Source organism: Medicago sativa, chromosome 2 (assembly GCF_051527215.1).
Source record: "Medicago sativa cultivar Bolivia chromosome 2, Bolivia_mono, whole genome shotgun sequence".
Classification (NCBI taxonomy): Eukaryota; Viridiplantae; Streptophyta; class Magnoliopsida; order Fabales; family Fabaceae; genus Medicago; species Medicago sativa.
In genome coordinates, this window is record NC_140750.1 from 28602658 (window position 1) to 28622170 (window position 19513).

The 19513-nt window shown below is 34.3% G+C and overlaps 2 protein-coding genes and 1 pseudogene across 3 annotated transcripts; 2 read left to right on the plus strand and 1 right to left on the minus strand.

The window, feature by feature from the left end:
• Window positions 1-1523: 1523 nt before the first annotated feature.
• Window positions 1524-4340, minus strand: LOC146946022 (Acyl-CoA N-acyltransferases (NAT) superfamily protein). Of its 2 annotated transcripts, none has more exons than XM_085744268.1 (9): window positions 4031-4340; window positions 3676-3922; window positions 3167-3219; window positions 2817-2853; window positions 2668-2733; window positions 2385-2489; window positions 2143-2296; window positions 1997-2073; window positions 1524-1895 (listed from the first exon to the last, which is right to left on the minus strand). In XM_085744268.1, exons 1-9 carry the CDS (start codon window positions 4150-4152, stop codon window positions 1830-1832), a joined length of 927 nt encoding a protein of 308 aa, XP_085600394.1. In that variant the 5' UTR covers window positions 4153-4340; the 3' UTR covers window positions 1524-1829. The 2 variants fall into 2 exon arrangements, with proteins under 2 accessions (XP_085600394.1, XP_085600393.1); XM_085744267.1 differs by having other exon boundaries at window positions 1997-2076.
• A 1296-nt stretch (window positions 4341-5636) lies between these two features.
• On the plus strand, window positions 5637-14121 carry LOC146946023 (tubulin-tyrosine ligase). The gene is made up of 15 exons (XM_085744269.1): window positions 5637-5999; window positions 6551-6805; window positions 7574-7698; window positions 7793-8009; window positions 8241-8366; window positions 8490-8746; window positions 9033-9140; window positions 9452-9593; window positions 9688-9853; window positions 12191-12348; window positions 12614-12937; window positions 13024-13098; window positions 13198-13267; window positions 13378-13535; window positions 13729-14121. The coding sequence occupies exons 1-15, from the start codon at window positions 5712-5714 to the stop codon at window positions 13876-13878; spliced, it is 2619 nt and encodes an 872-aa protein (XP_085600395.1). The 5' UTR covers window positions 5637-5711; the 3' UTR covers window positions 13879-14121.
• Window positions 14122-15974: 1853 nt separating this feature from the next.
• On the plus strand, window positions 15975-18235 carry LOC146946024 (exocyst complex component EXO70A1-like; annotated as a pseudogene).
• The last annotated feature ends 1278 nt before the right edge of the window (window positions 18236-19513 follow it).

A 19513-nucleotide genomic window follows, 5' to 3' on the forward strand; every position in this document is an offset into this window, starting at 1 on the left:
TGTTTACTGATTTCTTGAGAAAGACCATTACATTTATGTGTCCAAATAAGTTATTTATTTCTTTTGAGAAATAGGTGTCTAACTCTACTAGACATATTCTAACATATCTTTATAAATATACTCAACATAAGATAAGACTGTTCTAAAATGAGCGATTTATTTTAAAAAGCAAAATGAGTAGCATATTAACCGCTGATAATCAAAATGAATAGCATTAAAATATCTACCGTTGTTTTTTCGCTTTATTAACCACTACTCAATTTTGAGGGAGTATCCCTCTGCATATGCATTACCTAGACACTATTGAGTCCTTAGAAAATTATTTTGCCTTGTTTTATGACAATAACATAAAGCGTTTGCAATTAATTCACAAAATAGCTACTTAGTTTAATTTCAATACGCTCAAATAGGTTGTAGATTCAGTTTATAGAAAACATTTTTTAACAGAATTGTGATGAAAACTTGTGTGGTTTATTCTCATCCTCTCTTTGATTGGTGAAACAATTTATACATAAACTAATTGGTAAGTATTTACCGAGGAAACAATTAACTAAATTGATTGTTTATGTTATAATAAATTATATAAACATAATGATTATAGTTTTTACTATTTAGGTTGAAATATCTATCCAAATTGTCAACTTACAATAGTAAGTGATAATTACCTATTACCTAGGTAAATGCCAAATTAGAATAGTGAAACAAATAATTTCACACATGTAATAGTGATAAATTTAGTAGTATAAATATGGAATTCTTACCCCTAGTATGTATGCCTATATCCATAGCTTTGCAGTGCTTAACTTCAATTTGTGTCGGAAGCAATTTGAAAGCATGGCAAATGGTAGTACAAAAGTCAAGGACAGTGGAGTATAGTGTTTGAATGTGAGAACCAAGCATATGCTTGTAGTTCAAATCTCTCTATAAATAGAGAAGAGTTTCAGCAAAGCAGATATACCACTTTTGAGAAATCAAAATATATTATCCTACTTCCTTCTCTCTTGATTTCGTTAGTTTGATAAATCTTAGTACTATATATATTATTTGAAGTATTATAATTAAAGTAGTAATTTATATAATCTTATTAGTTCATTAATATCATAAAATAAGTATTTAAATATCTAAATCTTTAACAGTTTAAACATTTTAGTATTGATTTTTGTTGCAAAAGATAAGATCTAAACATCTAGAACAATATTACAAACAGTAGTGCTGTATCTATTTTGAACCCCCTTTAGTAAAACAGAAAGTAGACTTATTTTTTATTGTTTAATGTTTTGATTTTTGTTTTGAAAAGCTAGATGTCAATGAAACTAGAAATTTGAGATGTTGTGCCTCTATTAAATTGATTTATAGTATAAAGAAAGCAATGCTATGTAAGGGATATGATCATTTAACTGCAAGTAACCAAATAGTTGGCTCGAATGATTAATGAACTTTTAATGTCGAATCAATCAGATAACCCAGTTCAATCCGTGACTGGAATGGGGCAGCAATGAATTCCTGACTATAAATAAAGAATATGGAAGAGAATCATTTATCTGCACAAACACTGCAATAGAACACAGTACATGTCCTTGTTCTTGTTCTGTTTCATTAATATTTTTACAATCCAAATGTATTTGAGTATGCATAGTCAAATTCAATAAAAGGAGGAATACAAGACACCACAAAAATTACAAAATGGAAGACATCCATACATAAAAAGATGGACACCTACACGCATATACATTGACTAAATACCTCAAATGATTTACAGGAACTGAAGCAGTTGGCTTTGAAATTTGCAACTGTTCCAGATTGGATCATAATTAACTATGTTTTGTATTTTACGTCTGTAAGCGTAGCAAGTATGTTTCCTCTGGTAACAACCGAGAGTTTGCAGTTTCAACCATCTGAAATTGACGGCGAAGTTGCCATAGTTATTGATTTCACATGTAGCAACAATCTATTACAAAAAAACTGGAAAATATAGATGAACTAACAATTACATTACCTCAAATCCCATCTTTTCGTACAATAACTGTCCAGGCCTATTATTTCTGTCAACATGCACATATACCTGACTCACACCTGCTAAATGAATCCACAGACAAATCAGGCGTAAACCATAAAGTTACTTCAACTTAACGTTAATATTACCATTAGATTTTGCATTTTCAACAGCAAAAGACATCATGTTGCTTGCAATTCCTTGTCGACGAGCCAATTTGGCAACACATAAATTTGCAATGTAACCATATCTACTTGGTGGTGTTCTGTTTATGCTGCAACAAAAAGGAGTTTTGTCTCGTTCCTGCAGAAATGATATGATAACTAAGTCGCGAAAAACATCAAGACCATCAGTCTAGACAGAACAGTAGATGAGAAAGAATGAGTAGTACCCCAGGAAAAGTCTCTCCTTGCAGCAAATATCGGATATTCAAGTCAAGTGTTCCTACAACACTTTTTATTATCGAGCGCTTTACATTCTTCTGCTCCTTTCTCACCTGATAAACATGAATCCAAACACCATAAGTCGAATCATAGTCAAGGAAAATCAACTTTCAAACAGTAAATAACTCAACAAAGTTAAAGCTTTAATCAAAGTTAGAGCTTTAAAGTATATATATTTTTTTAACCTGGATTTTTTTAATTAGATCAGAATCTCAGATGAGATTGATTTACCGCGATAATGCATGCGCAGCTGTCCCCATTCTGCACCTTGCACCGCTTTTTTACCGCATTAAATTCCTAAACAATAGGGATTCTTGTTAAAATTTCATGAAAGGCATTCCAGTGTATACGTAAGGAAATTAAGCACTGCCAACTCCTACCTGGTCAGCAAATTTCCTTTTGTAGATATCAATATACCTATAAAAAAAACATAATCGCAGTTAGTACTACCCAAATTTTTACCTACTGTTAATCAAGTCAAATGATTTACACACAAAACCACAACCAGTAGGATCATTCAGATTACTTCCTGTATTCTACTACTTAGAAAATTGATTTTTGACATTATCCATCTTGATCTGGTTTATAGTCTGTTCTCAATTCAAGTGCAGCTCAACACAAATTTTACACAACAACCACAACAATGAAAGGAACACATTTTTTTTCAATTCATTCTTTAGAATCCTAATGTATGGAAGAACATTGGAGCTTTCTGATGTATGTATCATACCTTTCATATGTTCGATTCTCCCAATGACTTTCTGCCCTTAGCCAGGCTGCTGTCTACACAGAATCCAAAACAACACAAATAAATAAAAGAAAATGCTACTTTTGTATGTTTTTTTTCTTCACAATAGTACAATTGAATGATAAATGATTGGTGTGTGCAGTTATAAAACAACTTTTCTTTGATTCCAACATTATGTTAAGCTTTTTTTCTTCTTTGATTCAAACATCATTTCAGTAAAATTTCATTAATTTCAAGAACAAATCGACTAACTCTACAATTTCATACACTAAGGGCCCATTGGAATGACTTCTTTTTGAGCATATGCAAATAAATAAACTTTTCTGTATTATTCATAAGTCTGTCAAGTAGTATATGAAAAAACAACTTATGAAGATACAATTTTCGTTAGTGAGAACTTATGAATCAACATAAAACCTTATTTATTTGCGTAAGCTATAAAATAAGTCAATTCAAACAGGCTTCTTTCTATCCAACAGTTTAAGACATACCCAAAACTCTTCATCAAGCACAGCTTCCCTAGCAACAAATTGCCCAAACTCAAATCTATTTTCTCTAATCAACTCTTGTTCCGACGGCTGCAACCGATCAAATCGAAGACCATTCGAGCTCAAACCATCTTCCACCACTTTAGGAACAATTGGGCTTGAAAGCTTCACAGAAAGTTCCTCCCTCATCTTCTTATTCTTCATATCACTATTACTCTTCATTGTTGAAGAAAATTTAGAATCCATAGACCTATTCATATCAAAAATAATTAATAAGCATAGAACACAAACAAATTATAAAATTAATAAGAATCATAATAATTAAACTAATGAATGATTGTAAAAAGAAGAAACTTACATGGTCCATGAGGATGTAATTTTGGTGCATTTGTAATTATGGGTTGGAGATGAATTATAAAGTAAGATATGAAATTCAGGTTTATGAATTGGAATAGTTGACATAGGTGACATGATTTTCATCTAGATTGAAAGAATAGGTTAATGGAATAATAATATAAACCTTTTTTTGTTGTTAAAGTAATTAAATTAAATTAGGCGCTAATTGATTTGAGAAGCATAAAGTTTTGGGAAGAACATGGTTTTGATTTTGATGACTTCTACTTTCCGGCGTGGTGGATTTGATGACATCACCAGTCAGCCACCAAAATGGAATGGATAATATGCTTATCCATCTTTTCTTTTTTCATTCATCTACTTTGCACCATAACATTTTCTTACTTTTTTTTTTGGACATATATGCTATTGCTCGTACAAAATTGTGGATGAGTTTATAAAGAATGAATAGTGGATAAGAAGATAATTCATATTTTAATAGATTAAATTTGAGGTGTTTGGTAAAATTGGTTTTTTTTTTTTTTAGGATTTGAACTACAACCCTACATATATTATGCATTATCGCTTATCAAATTGAGCTAAGTTCATGGAGACGGAAAATTTGGGGTTTAAATTAACTCAATAGCATACAATGACCATAATGATCTTTAGTTTTTTTTTTTCCTTTTATTTAAGATAGTAAGAGCAAAAAATTGAGAGAAAAACTCAATTAGTTTACCAACGATTTGGAGGCTTTGTCAATTCAATGTCGGAAATTGTTCTATAAATCTCTCAATTTATCGAAATGTATCTTATGATGACATAAACTTATCGGAGATAAGTTTCGATTGACTTTTCTTTTTCCATCAAAAACTATTTTTCTAGCGATCTTTTTAAGAGTTGAGCAACCTAGAGGGTCTATAGAGCAACCTTCTTCAATGTTGAGTTAAAACATTAAACCATAACCCAAAAATCTCGCAAGTCAAATATCTAATTCAGTTTTTAAAACATTGGTTAGCAAGCCACTGGTGATGGTTTCTCTTTTGGCCCTCCTATTTGCTCTTTATCCTGAAAAATAAGATTCAGGAGTTAACCCGAAACCTTTGCGTTTAATTTGTTAAATAGTAAGTTCTTGACAAAACAACATAAGACAAAACTTTCTCTTAAAAAAAAAAAACTTAAGACAAAACACCACAAGACAAACTTTTATGGTATTGAATAATATTTTGTCTTATACAATTTTTGGTGGACATAATGCTATTTTGATATTTTAGACAATTTGTATGTGGGATAAAAAGTTGTGACCTGATTTAGTGAGGAACAAAAATTTCAGTTTTTGCCTGGTCCTTTGCCTCTAGTTTGTCTTGTCCCTAAAACATTTTATAAATCAAACATTGCACAATTAAAGTTGTCATGTCCTGTCCTTAATCTTTTAGCAGATCAAACACATCTAAAATCGATCGGGAGTTGTCTTCGAAACAATTTATGTATTTTTGGGGAACAAAAGAACGCCGCTAATAAACCGGGCTTGCATACATGGGCCAAACATTCCAATAGTAAAGCCCAATCCAAAAAGCCCAGCCCAATTACTTCACACCACTCCACCACCGAGCTTCTTCACTTCACTTCACACTTCAAAACCAGCACAGCATAACAGCGCAAAACAGAGCAAAGCAAAGCAAAACAAAACAGTTACAGAAGAAGAAATGGTAGCAATGGCAACCACAACAAAGAGAATCGAAACCTTCGAAGACTTCGCCAAAGTTCACGGAATTCTACTCGCCGCTTCGGGTTTACCGGAATCCCTCCACCGCCGTCTCTTCCACAAACTCTCCACCGAAACCTTCGACGGCGGCGAGCATTTCCAGATCGAACCTTGCGAAGAGAATCGCATGAGACGCCTCGTTTTGACTTCGGATTCTATGGCTAAAGACTCCAATGTCTTCCTCGTTGATCATGCTTGGACTTTTAGACTCTCCGACGCTTACAAACAGGTCCAAACCTTCTTCACATTCTTCATGCAACACTAGTTTTACATAACTAATGAAAAATAATTTGTAGCTTATACGAAAATAACATTATTTTATCTTTTTGTACATAAATGACTTGTACATAAATCAATAAGCACTTATGCTATAAGTTGCAAATTAAGTTGTTTATCCAAACATAGCTTAAATTAAATGTAGGTGGTTAAATATGAGGACCAAATTGATTGATAGTTAGTTGTTAAACTATAGGGAGCTAATAGATAGTAAGTGGTTAGCTATATTATAGGACAAACTTGATAGTTTAATAGATTAAGTGATCATTTTGAGATATTCATAATCTCAAAGTGTCTTAGAATGTTAGGGACTAATTTGGTTGTTAACTCACTAATTTTTTATTTCTAGGGTTTAATTTTTACTCACTAACATTATGGCGTAATTTTGTCCATGTAGCCGACCCAACTTACTGGGATATAAGGCTTAGTTGTAGTAGTAGGGTTTCATTTTTGCGTTAATTTTGTTGATTTTTTGTTGTTTGTTGTTCTTTTTGCTGATTTTAGCTGCGTGAAGTTCCGGGATTGGCAGAGAGGATGGGTTCTTTGATGTGTGTGGATATTGATTTGGATGGCAAAACTGAGGTGAATGGTGTTGATGATGAAGTTTCGAGAGATAAAGTTAGTGTTGTAGAAATGTTGGAGAGTGAGGTTCGAGAGGTGAAAGAGAAAGGTGATGGTACATTGAGGTGGTTGGAGCTTGACGGTCTTGATATTGATGATGATATGTTTCTTTCATTGGACTTGCCTGCAAGATTCCCGGTCCGTAACTCTTTATCTTGTTTTTTATATTTTGTTCATATTTATTTTATAGTAATAATTTCTATAGGTTCTATTATTTTGAAAGTGTGACGTCGTTGTTCATTCAGCAAATAGAAATCATGCTCATTAAACTTAGGAATGTTATACTATATGATATGAATTGAATTTTAGTGGCAAGATGGCAGACATTATTACTCCCTTTGTCTGTTACTATAAGACTCACTATTGACTTTTGTTAAAAAAAAAATAAGACTTTTGATATTTTCCTTGTCCCTTAATATAGGACTCTTTTCAAAATTTTACATGCACTAATAATTACCTTACAAAAATTTCCTTATTTAATTTACAATTGTGGAACATAAATTTGTTTTTTCACTCTTACGATATCAGTAATTGTGAGGATATTTATAGGAAGTAACACAAATTTGACAGATTTATTGTTACAGCTATTTTTCTTAATACTGAGTAAATTTTGCTTGCGGGTCTCATAATTACGATATCAGTAATTGTGAGGATATTTATAGGAAGTAACACAAATTGGACAGATTTATTGTTACAGCTATTTTTCTTAATACTGAGTAAATTTTGCTTGCGGGTCTCATAATAAGAGACGATGACAGTGTTATTTAATTATCGTCGGAGTATTCAATTTTCCTGTCATCTCAGATCCTGTTATTCTAGATGTTGCAAGCCAATTTTAGTTTCATGTTTCTTGTTATGATTATTTAATTTGAATTCTGATAAACGATCCTCCCCTTTCCCTTTCAGAATTTAGTGGCACTTAGCCTATATGGAAACAAGCTTACAAGACCTGAACTGATTATTCAAGAAGTTATCAAATTTAAACATCTCAAAGGACTCTGGCTGAACAATAATCCAGTTCTTCAGAATTGGTAAGTTTTTTCATATTTTAAAAATTTCTTAAACCACATATTCCTTTTTGGTAAGTTCTTGCTGTTAAGGAGAACTAAATTACTTTACTTCTAGTGATGGTGATCTTGCAGGTATTATTCTTAAGGAGTTACCAGAACTGGAGATTTATAATTCAACTTTCACTAGCAATTTTGGGGAGTGGGCTTTGGGCTTTTGCGCAGAGATATATGGAAAGGATAACCCATCTAATGCTGATCAAGCTGACAGTCCACTGCTGAGTGTATCTAAGCTTGATCTTTCAAATAGAAACATTCACAATCTGATCAACAAGGTTGAACCTTTTGTTATGCTTATTTTCTATCTTCTTGGCTTATGTTTTAAAAGTACAGATAGACTTGAGCATATTATTGTACTGAGTTAAAAAATCTGATAATTACAAAATGGTAAATGAAGCATAATCACTAAAAAGATTTTAAACACATGGCATTGCCAATTCATTTTTTCCTATCCCATATCTGTATGTTTTGATCTAATTATTTTGACGATTCCCTCATTTTGTTAGGACTTTTCACCCATTTGTTTGCCATCCCTTTCGTACTTGAACATTCGTGTAAATCCATTGGAGCAAAGCTCAGGTACCGACTTGTTAGATCTGCTGAGGAGATTCTCTTGCTTACGTTCGTTGGAGGTACTTTGATTTATATTATGACAATTTTTCAAGCCCCAAATTGCCTTTGTTATTTATTTAATTTTGTATGTCCATTCTCTGGTAACCAGTGTTTTGGCCTTTGGGAATTTGAGCAAATTTTAGGTTGATATTCCTGGTCCTCTTGGAGGAAGTGCCATTGAAATTCTGGAATCTCTTCCAAACATTGCTGAACTAAATGGTATCTCTGCATCCAAAATATTGGAAACTGGAAAGCATGTTATTGATTCGGTGCTTCTTCCTCGCTTTCCTGAATGGACTCCAGATGAGCCTATTCATGACCGTATTATAAGTGCAATGTGGCAATATCTAATGACATATAGACTTGCTGATGAAGAAAAGTTAGACGAAACCTCTGTATGGTATGACATTCATTTTACTTGTTTTACTTTCTTGGTTCTAATGTAGCACTAGGTTTCTATCAATCAGTAAATGCTTTTAAGTTGTGTTTTTGCACTTCTTGTTGAAATACACAATTTCATCAAGGTTGTCTGATTTGTAAATTATTGTTGTGACCCTACTCGAATCAATGGGTCAATGTTTAACCATTCAAATTGTTGGGTCAGTACATTATATGAAACATATGATCAATTTGGAATTTCCCAACAATAAAGAAAACTAACATCCCATTGTTTTGGATAATTCTAGGTACGTGATGGATGAATTTGGTTCTGCTTTGCGGCACAGTGATGAGCCAAACTTTAGAGTGGCACCTTTTCTTTTCATGCCAGAGGGCAATCTAGCATCGGCTGTGAGGTTTTCTTCTATATTTTACTTTTATATTTTGCTTTTCTACTATATTTTACTTTCTGCTTTACTATATGATTGAGCTTGCATGATTTGTAAAAAAATATTATATAAAAAAATTCGATTATAGGTTTTGCTCTGTAATTCTTGCTCATTAATATATAATAACTTAATTACCTGTGTAGCTCATATTAATGACTTCTAACTGCGAAACTTCTCCTCCATCCTTTTTATGAATTACATGTATTTTATGGCATGCCCTCTGGATTTGTGATAATTCTAAATTAGTCTCTGTAAGTAATAACTCCCACTTTTCACAGCTTTTCTATTCTATGGCCAACACGGAATGTTTGGAAAGGCGATGAATGCACTCGTGACTTTCTTCTTGGTATTGGAGAAGATAAACAACGTTCTGCCAGACTTACTGCTTGGTTCAATACCCCAGAGAACTATTTTATCCAAGTAATTCTTCTATTACTAAGGCAGATTATGATTCATATCTGTACCACACGAAAGTTTTAGGGAAGTTTGAGGCTAATTATTTTATTATTTTCAGGAGTATGAGAAGTACAATCAGAGATTGCAATCCACCAGTTTAATGCCACCCACTGTGCAGTCCTCTGAGAGCAGAAGTATTCGCCCACATGATGGGCGTCCTTTACGGGTATACACAGATATACCTCACGTGGAAGAGTACTTGACACATCCTGAGTTTGCAATCAGTAAGTGGACTCTATGCATCTGATAGACACTGGATTAAATTATAGAGATTAACAGAATGAAAATAATGAAATTTTATCACATATCCTCCTCCAACTTTTGTTCCTTTTTGTTAGGTTGCGTTGAAAAAGGCACAAGCAGGGAATTATTCGTCCCTGAGTTTATTGATAACCGAAAGGTTTATTGATAACAGAAAGAAAAGGGTTACTTTCCTCACCGGAATAAGCCAATTTCTTAATAAAGTATAGAGATTAACAGAATGAAAATAATGAAATTTTATCACATATCCTCCTCCAACTTTTGTTCCTTTTTGTTAGGTTGCGTTGAAAAAGGCACAAGCAGGGAATTATTCGTCCCTGAGTTTATTGATAACCGAAAGGTTTATTGATAACAGAAAGAAAAGGGTTACTTTCCTCACCGGAATAAGCCAATTTCTTAATAAAGTTCAGACTGCCTAATCTAGGGGCCGGGGAAGCTATTTATAGATTCCCCGGAATAAGCCAGTCAATTTGTTAATAAAGTTCAGAATGCCTAATCTAGGGGCCGGGGAAGCTATTTATAGATTACTGATTGCCCATAGCAGAAACTAACTACTCTAACTGGCCCCTAAGTACTGCCTCTCTAGCAAATAGAGGCTGATTCATTATTCCTGAACTTTCTTCTATAATAACCCCCTTAAGATCTTCTCAGTAGCCAGTAGGTGCAGTAGCATCTTGTCTCAATAGAGTCTGTAGTTTGAGAGATTTTGCTATTCTATTGTAACTGAATTGTTAATCAATTTCATAATGAGATTACAAGAGATGATTGAGTCTTTGTATAGACTCCTCCTAACTCCATCTGGTTAGCTGACACATGTCAGTAAACATTCCTTACGGGGTGGTGGTGGTGGTTGGGGTGTGTTTGTGGTGGGTTCGAACCCGGACGAAGGAGAAAAACTATTCTAACAATTACTAACATTTGCCGTTAAAAAAACATTCCTTATGTGACTGATAGTTGCCAGTTAATACGGTTACATCCTGTCTCTGATACCATAATAGAGTTTGTAGTTTGAGAGGTTTTGCTATTCTATTGTAACTGAATTCTCAACTGAAATGTTAATCTATTTCATAATGAGACTACAAAAGGTGATGAATGATGAGTCTTTATATAGAATCCTCCTGACTCCCTTTAGTTAACTGACACATGTCAGTTAACATTCCCCATGTGACTGGCAGTTGCCAATTAAGACGGTTACAGCCTGTCAAGGCAGTTACAAGGGAAATGCTCTGGTGAGTCACAGCTTATGGTGATCATTCTGAATTCTGGTCACCTACTACCTATATTTGGAGTCAATCCTTTGATATGTCTAACACTTTTCTTGATCTTAAAATCTGTTTTCTTGAACATCACCTCACCTCTCAGAAGCTTTCCCAGGTTTCCTTAGGATTGTTAACCTCCCACTACTTGTACCAATGTTGGAATAGTAGTGCTAGCAACACTCTCTTTTGAGCACTCTCTCTAATACTCACTCTCTTATTGGTTTAAATCATTGTGGGTCTATACTTTGGAAATATAATGGCGAGACATACATTGATTCCATCCAATAAAAGATTGAGTGCTAGAGAGAGTGTTCAAAAGTGAGTGTTGCTAGCATTCCTCATGTCGGAATGTTCACCCAATGCTTCCACGCCCATCATTTTCTGTGTCGAAGCGCTCCTCTGCAAATCTTCTTGAATTTACTTCTTGATCAGTCTACACAAAGTTCCCCATTTCTTGGGAGCTTCAGTACTAGTTGATAGGTACTGGTTCAATATATGGAGGCATACAAATGGAAAATGAGGAAGTTTTATAATAATTCCTCCTAACTTAACTCTGGATGAATGGTTATCCAGGTCAAGATGAGCAGGATGACATATAATGATGTCTTCCCCAGGTATTTGAGCTGGTCTCTCCTAAGTCCCACTCAAAACTAATTAACTTCCTCTAGCTTCTTTGCCTCTATTAAACAGCCTAACTAATTAACCACTCTAACAACTTTCCTAACAGAGACTGTGCTTGGCTAGCAGGGTTCCTTGACCTAACTGATGTAAGCTTTCCTAATTGGGTCTGCTCCTAACAACATGCTTGAACTCTTTCATCAACTCATAATATACAGTTAAACAATCATGTAACTTGAAAAGTGAAGAGCCTAAATTGAATTTTCCTTGTTTCATCTGAACCTTTTCTCATTCTGAGAAGCATTGACATCTTATGTTTTTCATAAAATTCCCGTGGATATTTGATTCAATGATTGCCTCCACGTTTTTAAAGTTTGCTGGATTCTGACCTTCTCCCTCTCTTTTGAATGTGTTTGGCTACAGTAAAGGACCCAAAAGATGCAGATATAATATGGACCTGCGTACAGGTTGATGAGGAGTTGAAGAAGGCTACGGGAATAACAGATCAGCAATACATTAATCAATTTCCATTTGAGGCTTGTCTTGTCATGAAGCATCATTTAGCAGAAACAATTCAAAAGGTGATATTATAGTTAATCAACATTGTATGTTGATGCTGATGAGATTATCCCAAATGTCTGACCTGTTTTCATTATGCATTTCTAGTGAAATTCCATCATACATTCAGAGAAATATGTATTATATTATATATTATATATTCATCAGAGCATGCTACATTTAATTTTATTTTCAAGTCACTTACAAATGAATTGAAGTGTTGGTTTCTCTTTTGAGGCTTTTTAAATAATGAATCATTTTGGGGTTGGGTGTTTTATCTTGCTTCAGGCACATGGATCTCCTCAATGGTTGCAGCCTACTTATAATCTTGAAACTCATCTGTCTCAACTTATTGGTGACTATTATGTACGCAAAAGAGAAGGACTAGACAACCTTTGGATCTTAAAACCCTGGAACATGGCCCGCACTATTGATACTACTGTAACTGATAACTTAACAGCCATAATCCGACTCATGGAAACTGGTCCAAAAATATGCCAGAAGTATATTGAACAACCTGCTTTATTCCAGGGGAAAAAGTTTGATCTCCGTTATGTAGTACTGGTTCGGAGCATGCACCCTTTGGAGATATTCCTGTCAGATTGTTTCTGGGTATACTGATTCTTCTTTCTTTATTTTATTCTTATGCTCTTAAAAGGTTAAACTCTAATGGCAATGAATTTTATGTTTTATTTCAGGTTAGGATAGCTAACAACCAATATTCTTTGGCCAAAAGTAGTCTTTTTGAGTATGAAACTCATTTCACTGTTATGGTATGTCTTGAATTCCATATTGTTTAGCAACAAGATGTTTGGTTGTGCTTCCCTTTTTCTTATCAAGTTTTAACGTATTCAATCAATGCATGTTCTCAGAATTATCGTGGAAGAATAAATCACAAGAATATTAAGGATTTTGTGAGGGAATTTGAGGAAGAACATCAAGGTAATGAGGGCTGCCACATTCTATAGATGAATTTTTAGAGGCTTCCAGAGCATATTATATATTTTGAATGAATTTTTTTATACAAATTCATGTCTCTGTATCTCTTGCAGTTAAATGGTTGGATATACATGCAAGAGTAAGGACTATGATTCGATCGGTGTTTGAGGCAGCTGCGGTTGCACATCCTGAGATGCATAGTCCAACATCAAGGGCAATTTACGGTGTAGATGTCATGTTAGACAGCTCTTTCCAACCTAAGTTACTAGAGGTTGGTAACCGAAACAGTGGTTCTCATTTGATGCTCCTTTCAATACCAAATTTTTTTATATTGACCTGAACATCTTGATTCAAGAATACAAATTTGTAATGTACTATTTGTTTAATACTGAATTATCTGATTAGGATGCATTTCACCATACGAATTATGGCATTACATGTATGACTTGTATTTTATATTGCAGGTGACTTACTGCCCTGATTGTACACGAGCTTGCAAATATGACATGGATATCGTTGTTGGAGAAGGAGGTATTGCCAAAGGTTGTGATTTCTTCAACAATGTTTTCAAGTGTCTCTTTTTGAATGAAATTTCTCAGGTTAGTCAATTGTAATCTGTTCATCACAGAGATTTGACATCCTTAATTAAAGCCTTCTTCGACAACGGACTACAGGTTCTTTTAGCAAGGCCTGGAAATTAGATGTATAACTTGTGATTTCTTTGTAATCTAGTTATCCTGCGTGCTGTAATTTTCTTTCGGTGCTGGTGAGTGACTGTGACAATAAATATTTTTTAGCAAGTTTGGTTATTTGGCTGGATAACAAACAGCGGTAATAATGGCAGTTAATTGTGTGAATGATTAGTAGTATTATAATAGTTTTTATACGGTTCCTGTTCACATTCAAAGTTAATCATTTTTAAAGTTGAACTTTTTGAGAAAAAACAAATTCTAAAGAGTGCAGCGTTTTTTGTGTTTTTGTTGTGCTGTTTCTTTTTTTCCTGGAATAATTTAAGAGGGAACGAGGATAGAAATGTAATATAATGAACAAGATAATCTTAAAAGATGGAGTAAACCATTAAATTGGTCCCTTGTCTTTATACCAAATTCTCAATTTGGTCCCTGACGCTATTAATAACTCAAAATGGTCTCTGTCTTTGTCAAATGTTTCTCAGATTGGTCACTGACTCTATTAATTGTTTTATATTTTGAGTGTTAATGACTCAATGTCTTTTGGATATTATTTAATGGTTAATGGCATAATACCTTTTGGATCTTATTTGGTACGTTAATGGGTTAAAATGCAAAACAACTAATAGATTCAGAGACCAATCTGAGAAACGTTTGACAAAGACAGGGACCATTTTGGGTTATTAATAGAGTCAAAGACCAATTTGAGAATTTGGTACAAAGACAAGGACCAATTTGGTAGTTTACTCTAAAAGATGACTGTAGATAATTAAGCTATATAAATCTTTAAATGCAGTTAAGTAGTCATATGAATGTTTGTGTAATAATCTTTTTCTGCACTTTCATTCCATTGTCGGGTGAATAATTGTTGCAGTTAATTCAACTAATAACTTTCTTTCCAAATTCTATTATTTTTCTATGTTAACTTCCTGCCAACTTTCCCCCTGAAATTCCTCACAAAAGCCCTCCCAATAAAATATAACATTAGTTGAATTCTAGGGTGAGGGTCCAATCAAGTCCCTCACCGGTGGACCACTTTTTATACATCATCGGATTTGATGAAAGGTTCAGATTTTTTAAAAATATAAATAGAACTTTGAAAGATTGCTACACACAATTATGCCCCCTATATCTTCCATAATACTCATAGGAGATCTAAATAAATCATACGCGGTTGTAGCGTAAGTTAAACATACAGAGAAGATATTGTTGCGGCTAGAAAATGAAATTGAACCTTCCTAAATTGAACTGTGTTCGTGTCCTTGATGCCTTGGCATGTGGCAACAATGGAAAACATATACATAGATAATTTCTTTTAATGATTTCAGTGAATTAGAAATAAAACAAAGTGAGCAGCAAGCAATTATTCTCATTTCTTTTGATTTCATTTCATTGCAACATCTTTTTCAATGCTGTTACTTTTTTCTTAAACAAAATTGAATGGAAAAATAAAGGTGTGTCGATGAACCAAGGACCTGTTTCTTTACATTGGTCCAAATAATATTTCAAGATCTTTCATTTGGGGAAATACCTCGATTCATCTTCTCCATGGCTGCCATCATAAGCACCTCAAGAAATGTTAATGCAAGGGCAACATTGGTGGATATGGACGTTTGGTAGCAGAGAAGGGAGAGGAGGAGGGTTAGGGATGTGTTTGATCTAGTGTATACAATGTATAATAGGATGTATATGTTTGATTAATCTAATGGTTCTTATTTGTTATTATAAGTGGTCCACCGGTGAGGGACTTAATTGGACCCTCACCCTAGAATTCACCCATTAAAGTGTATGTTCCTATCATCAATCAGAAAATGCGATGGTTGGGAGATTGTTGAGGTAATTCAAGTTAGATTAGTACACAATTATGATTAAATAAATATATGGGCTGATAAATTGGTTGAGCATACGGTACCCCAATTCAAGGAAGTTCTACTGAATGGTTGTTGAGGTTTCTTAGATGTTTGTTTTGCAAGTGAAGTTATCTCCTTTTTTTTACTTCATTTGTTGAGTTTGGTGGAAGAAAGTGGATGGTTCGATTAACAAGAAATCAACAAATATAACCTTTCTTCTTTATACCAAGCATCATATTGAAATCTAATCATTTCTCAAGAAAGCCAAACAAGTAATCATTTTCAAAACATACATTAAATTTTCCAATCTTTAACATGGAAAACAAAGACAACATTGAAGCCACCATAAAGTTCTTGACTTGTAGCTTGAAAACATCAATAGCTATTTCTTCTGCATTAGATGAGTCTAATTCAAGATTAGAGCTTCTTAACCAACGATGTTTATCTATGCAAGCTTCACTTAAACCAATCTCAAAACAAAATCATCCATTTTCTAATGTTGAACACGGTATAGACAGTGTTCTATGTTCTGTTTCAGCAATCCTCAAGGTTTTTCAATGTGTTAGTCACTTGGAGCATTCTCTTTCAATTGACGCAAGTTCTGATCTATTCACATACGTCTCAAACATAAAGAAGCTTGAAGAAGCATTGACGTTTCTCACTAATAATTGCAAGTTAGCAACTAGTTGGTTGAAGAGTGTTTTTAAGTTCTTACGAAGCAAAACAACAATTGGTCCCAATGAGTTTTACCTATTGAATGTAAACAAATCCTTGAGAGTATTGCAAGAATTGCAGGCCATAGAGGACAGTGCTCGCCTCGACAGAGGAATTCTCAGTATTGCCCTTGACAAGCTAGAGATGGCTTTTCACAAACTTCTAACGGCAAATTCTATGCCTCTTCCATTGGTTTCATTATATCCACACAATGATCAACAAAACGACGTCGCAAAACAAGGTTTGAAATTTCCAAGTTCTTTAACAAGGATGTTACAAGTCATTACTGAGAGATTAAATGCTAATAACAGGCTAGACAAGTGTCAAACTATGCTTGTTGAAGTTCGAGGTACAAATGCTCGCCGAAGTTTGAAGACTTTGGATTTGAGCTACCTTGAAATTTCAACAAATGATTTTGAGGATGCACAAAGAATGGAGAGTTGCATAGACAAATGGGGAAATCATTTGGAGTTGGTGGTTGTGAAACTTCTTGAGGTTGAATACGAGCTATGTACTATTGTGTTTGAGAATATTGATTCAGAAGCATGGATGAGTTGTTTTGCAAAGATTGCTATTGAATTAGGAATCTTTTCATTTATCAAATTTGGAAATGTTGTTACTGAGAGGAAAAATGATCCTTTCAAGTTGTTGAATTTGTTGTCAATGTTTAAAGTATTGAATGGTCTCAGACTAAAATTTAATCAACTTTTTAGAGGGGAAGCTTGTGAAGAAATTAGAATTGTTACAAAGGATCTTATCACAAGAGTTGTTAATGGTGTTAGTGAGATCTTCTTTCAACTTTCAGAACAAGTGAAGTTTCAAAGACCAACTTGTCCTCCCTCAGATGGAAGTGTTCCTAAGCTGGTAAGCTTTGTTACTGATTATTGTAACAAGCTTCTTTGTGATGAGTATAAGCCACATTTGAATAAGATTTTGGAAATACATCTTAGTTGGAGAAATGAAGTATATGAAGAGGTTATTTTTTTTACTCAAATATATTGCATGATTAAAGAGGTTGCAGTAAACTTGGATAATTGGTCAAAAGCCTATGAAGATATCAATTTGTCTTATTTTTTTATGATGAATAATCATTGTCATTTTTATAATTTAAAGGGTACTTTAGTTGGGAATATGATGGGAGATTCTTGGTTAAGAGCACATGAACAATATAAAGAATATTATGCAGCACTTTATCTGAGGAATAGTTGGGGAAATATTCAAACTATTCTTGAAATTTCATCCTCTATGACTATGACTTGTCAAGATTTAGCTAAGAGAATAAATAATTTTACTCTAGCTTTTGATGAATGCTACAAGAAGCAATGTAACTTGATAATCTCTGATGAGATATTGAGGAAATGTGTATGCAAACATTTGGTGGAAGGTATTATACCAATCTATAAGGTATATTTGAAGAATTACATTTTGTCACTTGAAAATGATGATGCTATGGTTGATAACAAGAATATTAAATATACAGCAAAGAGCTTGGAGAATAGGATTTGGTCATTTTTTCAACCAAAGTTGAGGAAGCATGCTGGTAGCATTAAACACATAGATTTGATTAGTAAAATAAAAAAGTTAGCCGTCAGTTTCGTTTGACTTTTGCTGCTTTATAGTTGTGTAATAGTAGAATGTCATTTTCCTTGAACTAGTATATGGAATGTTGATGTAATCTATCTATGATTAATTAATGTTAATGTACTCTAACTTACTTACTCTCTAAGTGTGTCATATTCCCTCCATCCTTAATTATAAGACAATTTAAAAAAAAAGTGTTTGTCTGGATATAATATCATCTACAAATTTTTAGATGAAGCTTTCAAAAAATTGAATAATATATTGGCACAACCCCCAATACTATCTAGACCCATGACAGGAGAAACCCTATTTCTTTACTTGGCCATTTCGCCGAAGCTGTCAGCGCCGTCTTAGTAAGGGAAGTAGGCACCAATCAAAGTCCAATATATTTATGTTCAAAGGCCTTAGCTGGCCCCGAAACGCGCTACCAGAAGACCGAGAAGGTGGTCCTCACTCTCATGGTGGCGGCCAGGAAATTAAGGAGGTATTTCTTGGCTCATTCTATTGTGGTCCGGGCGGATCAACCACTGAAGCAAGTCCTTTTCCAACCTGACTTGGCTGAGAGAATGACCAAGTGGTCCATAGAGTTATCCGAATTTGATATAGCCTTCAAAGCAAGGAGAACTTTCAAAGCATAAATATTTACAAATTTCTTGGCGGAATTCACGCCACCAACCAACGAGCTGTGCTCAAAATGGACTGTTTTCACTTACGGATCCTCTAACACCAAAGGTTGGGAAGCATGAGTCATTCTGGAAAGAGCAGAAGGTTTGATCATAGAGGTATCATTGAGATTCTCCTTCGTGGAAACCAATAATCAAGCAGAGTATGAAGCATTCATAGCAGGACTCATCCTAGCCCCAGATCTTGGGGCCCGAGAGGCACAAGTGACGACGAATTCCCAACTGGTGGTATCCCAAGTGAAACATGAAGTACATGTGAAAGATATATTATTGCAGAAGTATCTAGTGGTCGTTAAAGAAAAGCTAGCCTGCCTTCGATTCCTTTGTATTGTTTTCTATATTTGAGTATGTAATTCTATTCTTCCTGAAACATAGCAATTTTAGGGTGTTCTTGATGTAATTCACAAAGAAATCAAGCAAATTAGGCAAAGCAAGACATCCGAAGATTTATGTGGTCCTTGGGAAGATGAAGAATGAAGATTCAAGAGGCCTCACAAGACTTTACAGATGGAGGATTTACGTTCCCAAGTTCCAAGACATCTTATATTGAAGCAAACACCTCAAAATGCGAAGAAAACAAGCATTTAAGCACTGAAACACACTTAGAAGCGCCCAAGCGCACCAGAAGGGGAGCTAGGTGCCCATAGCTAATTAACAGGGGCGCTATGCGCATGCCAAAGGGCTCTAAGCACCTAGACCTGGCAGGCACATGCCCCTAAAAACCCATGCTTA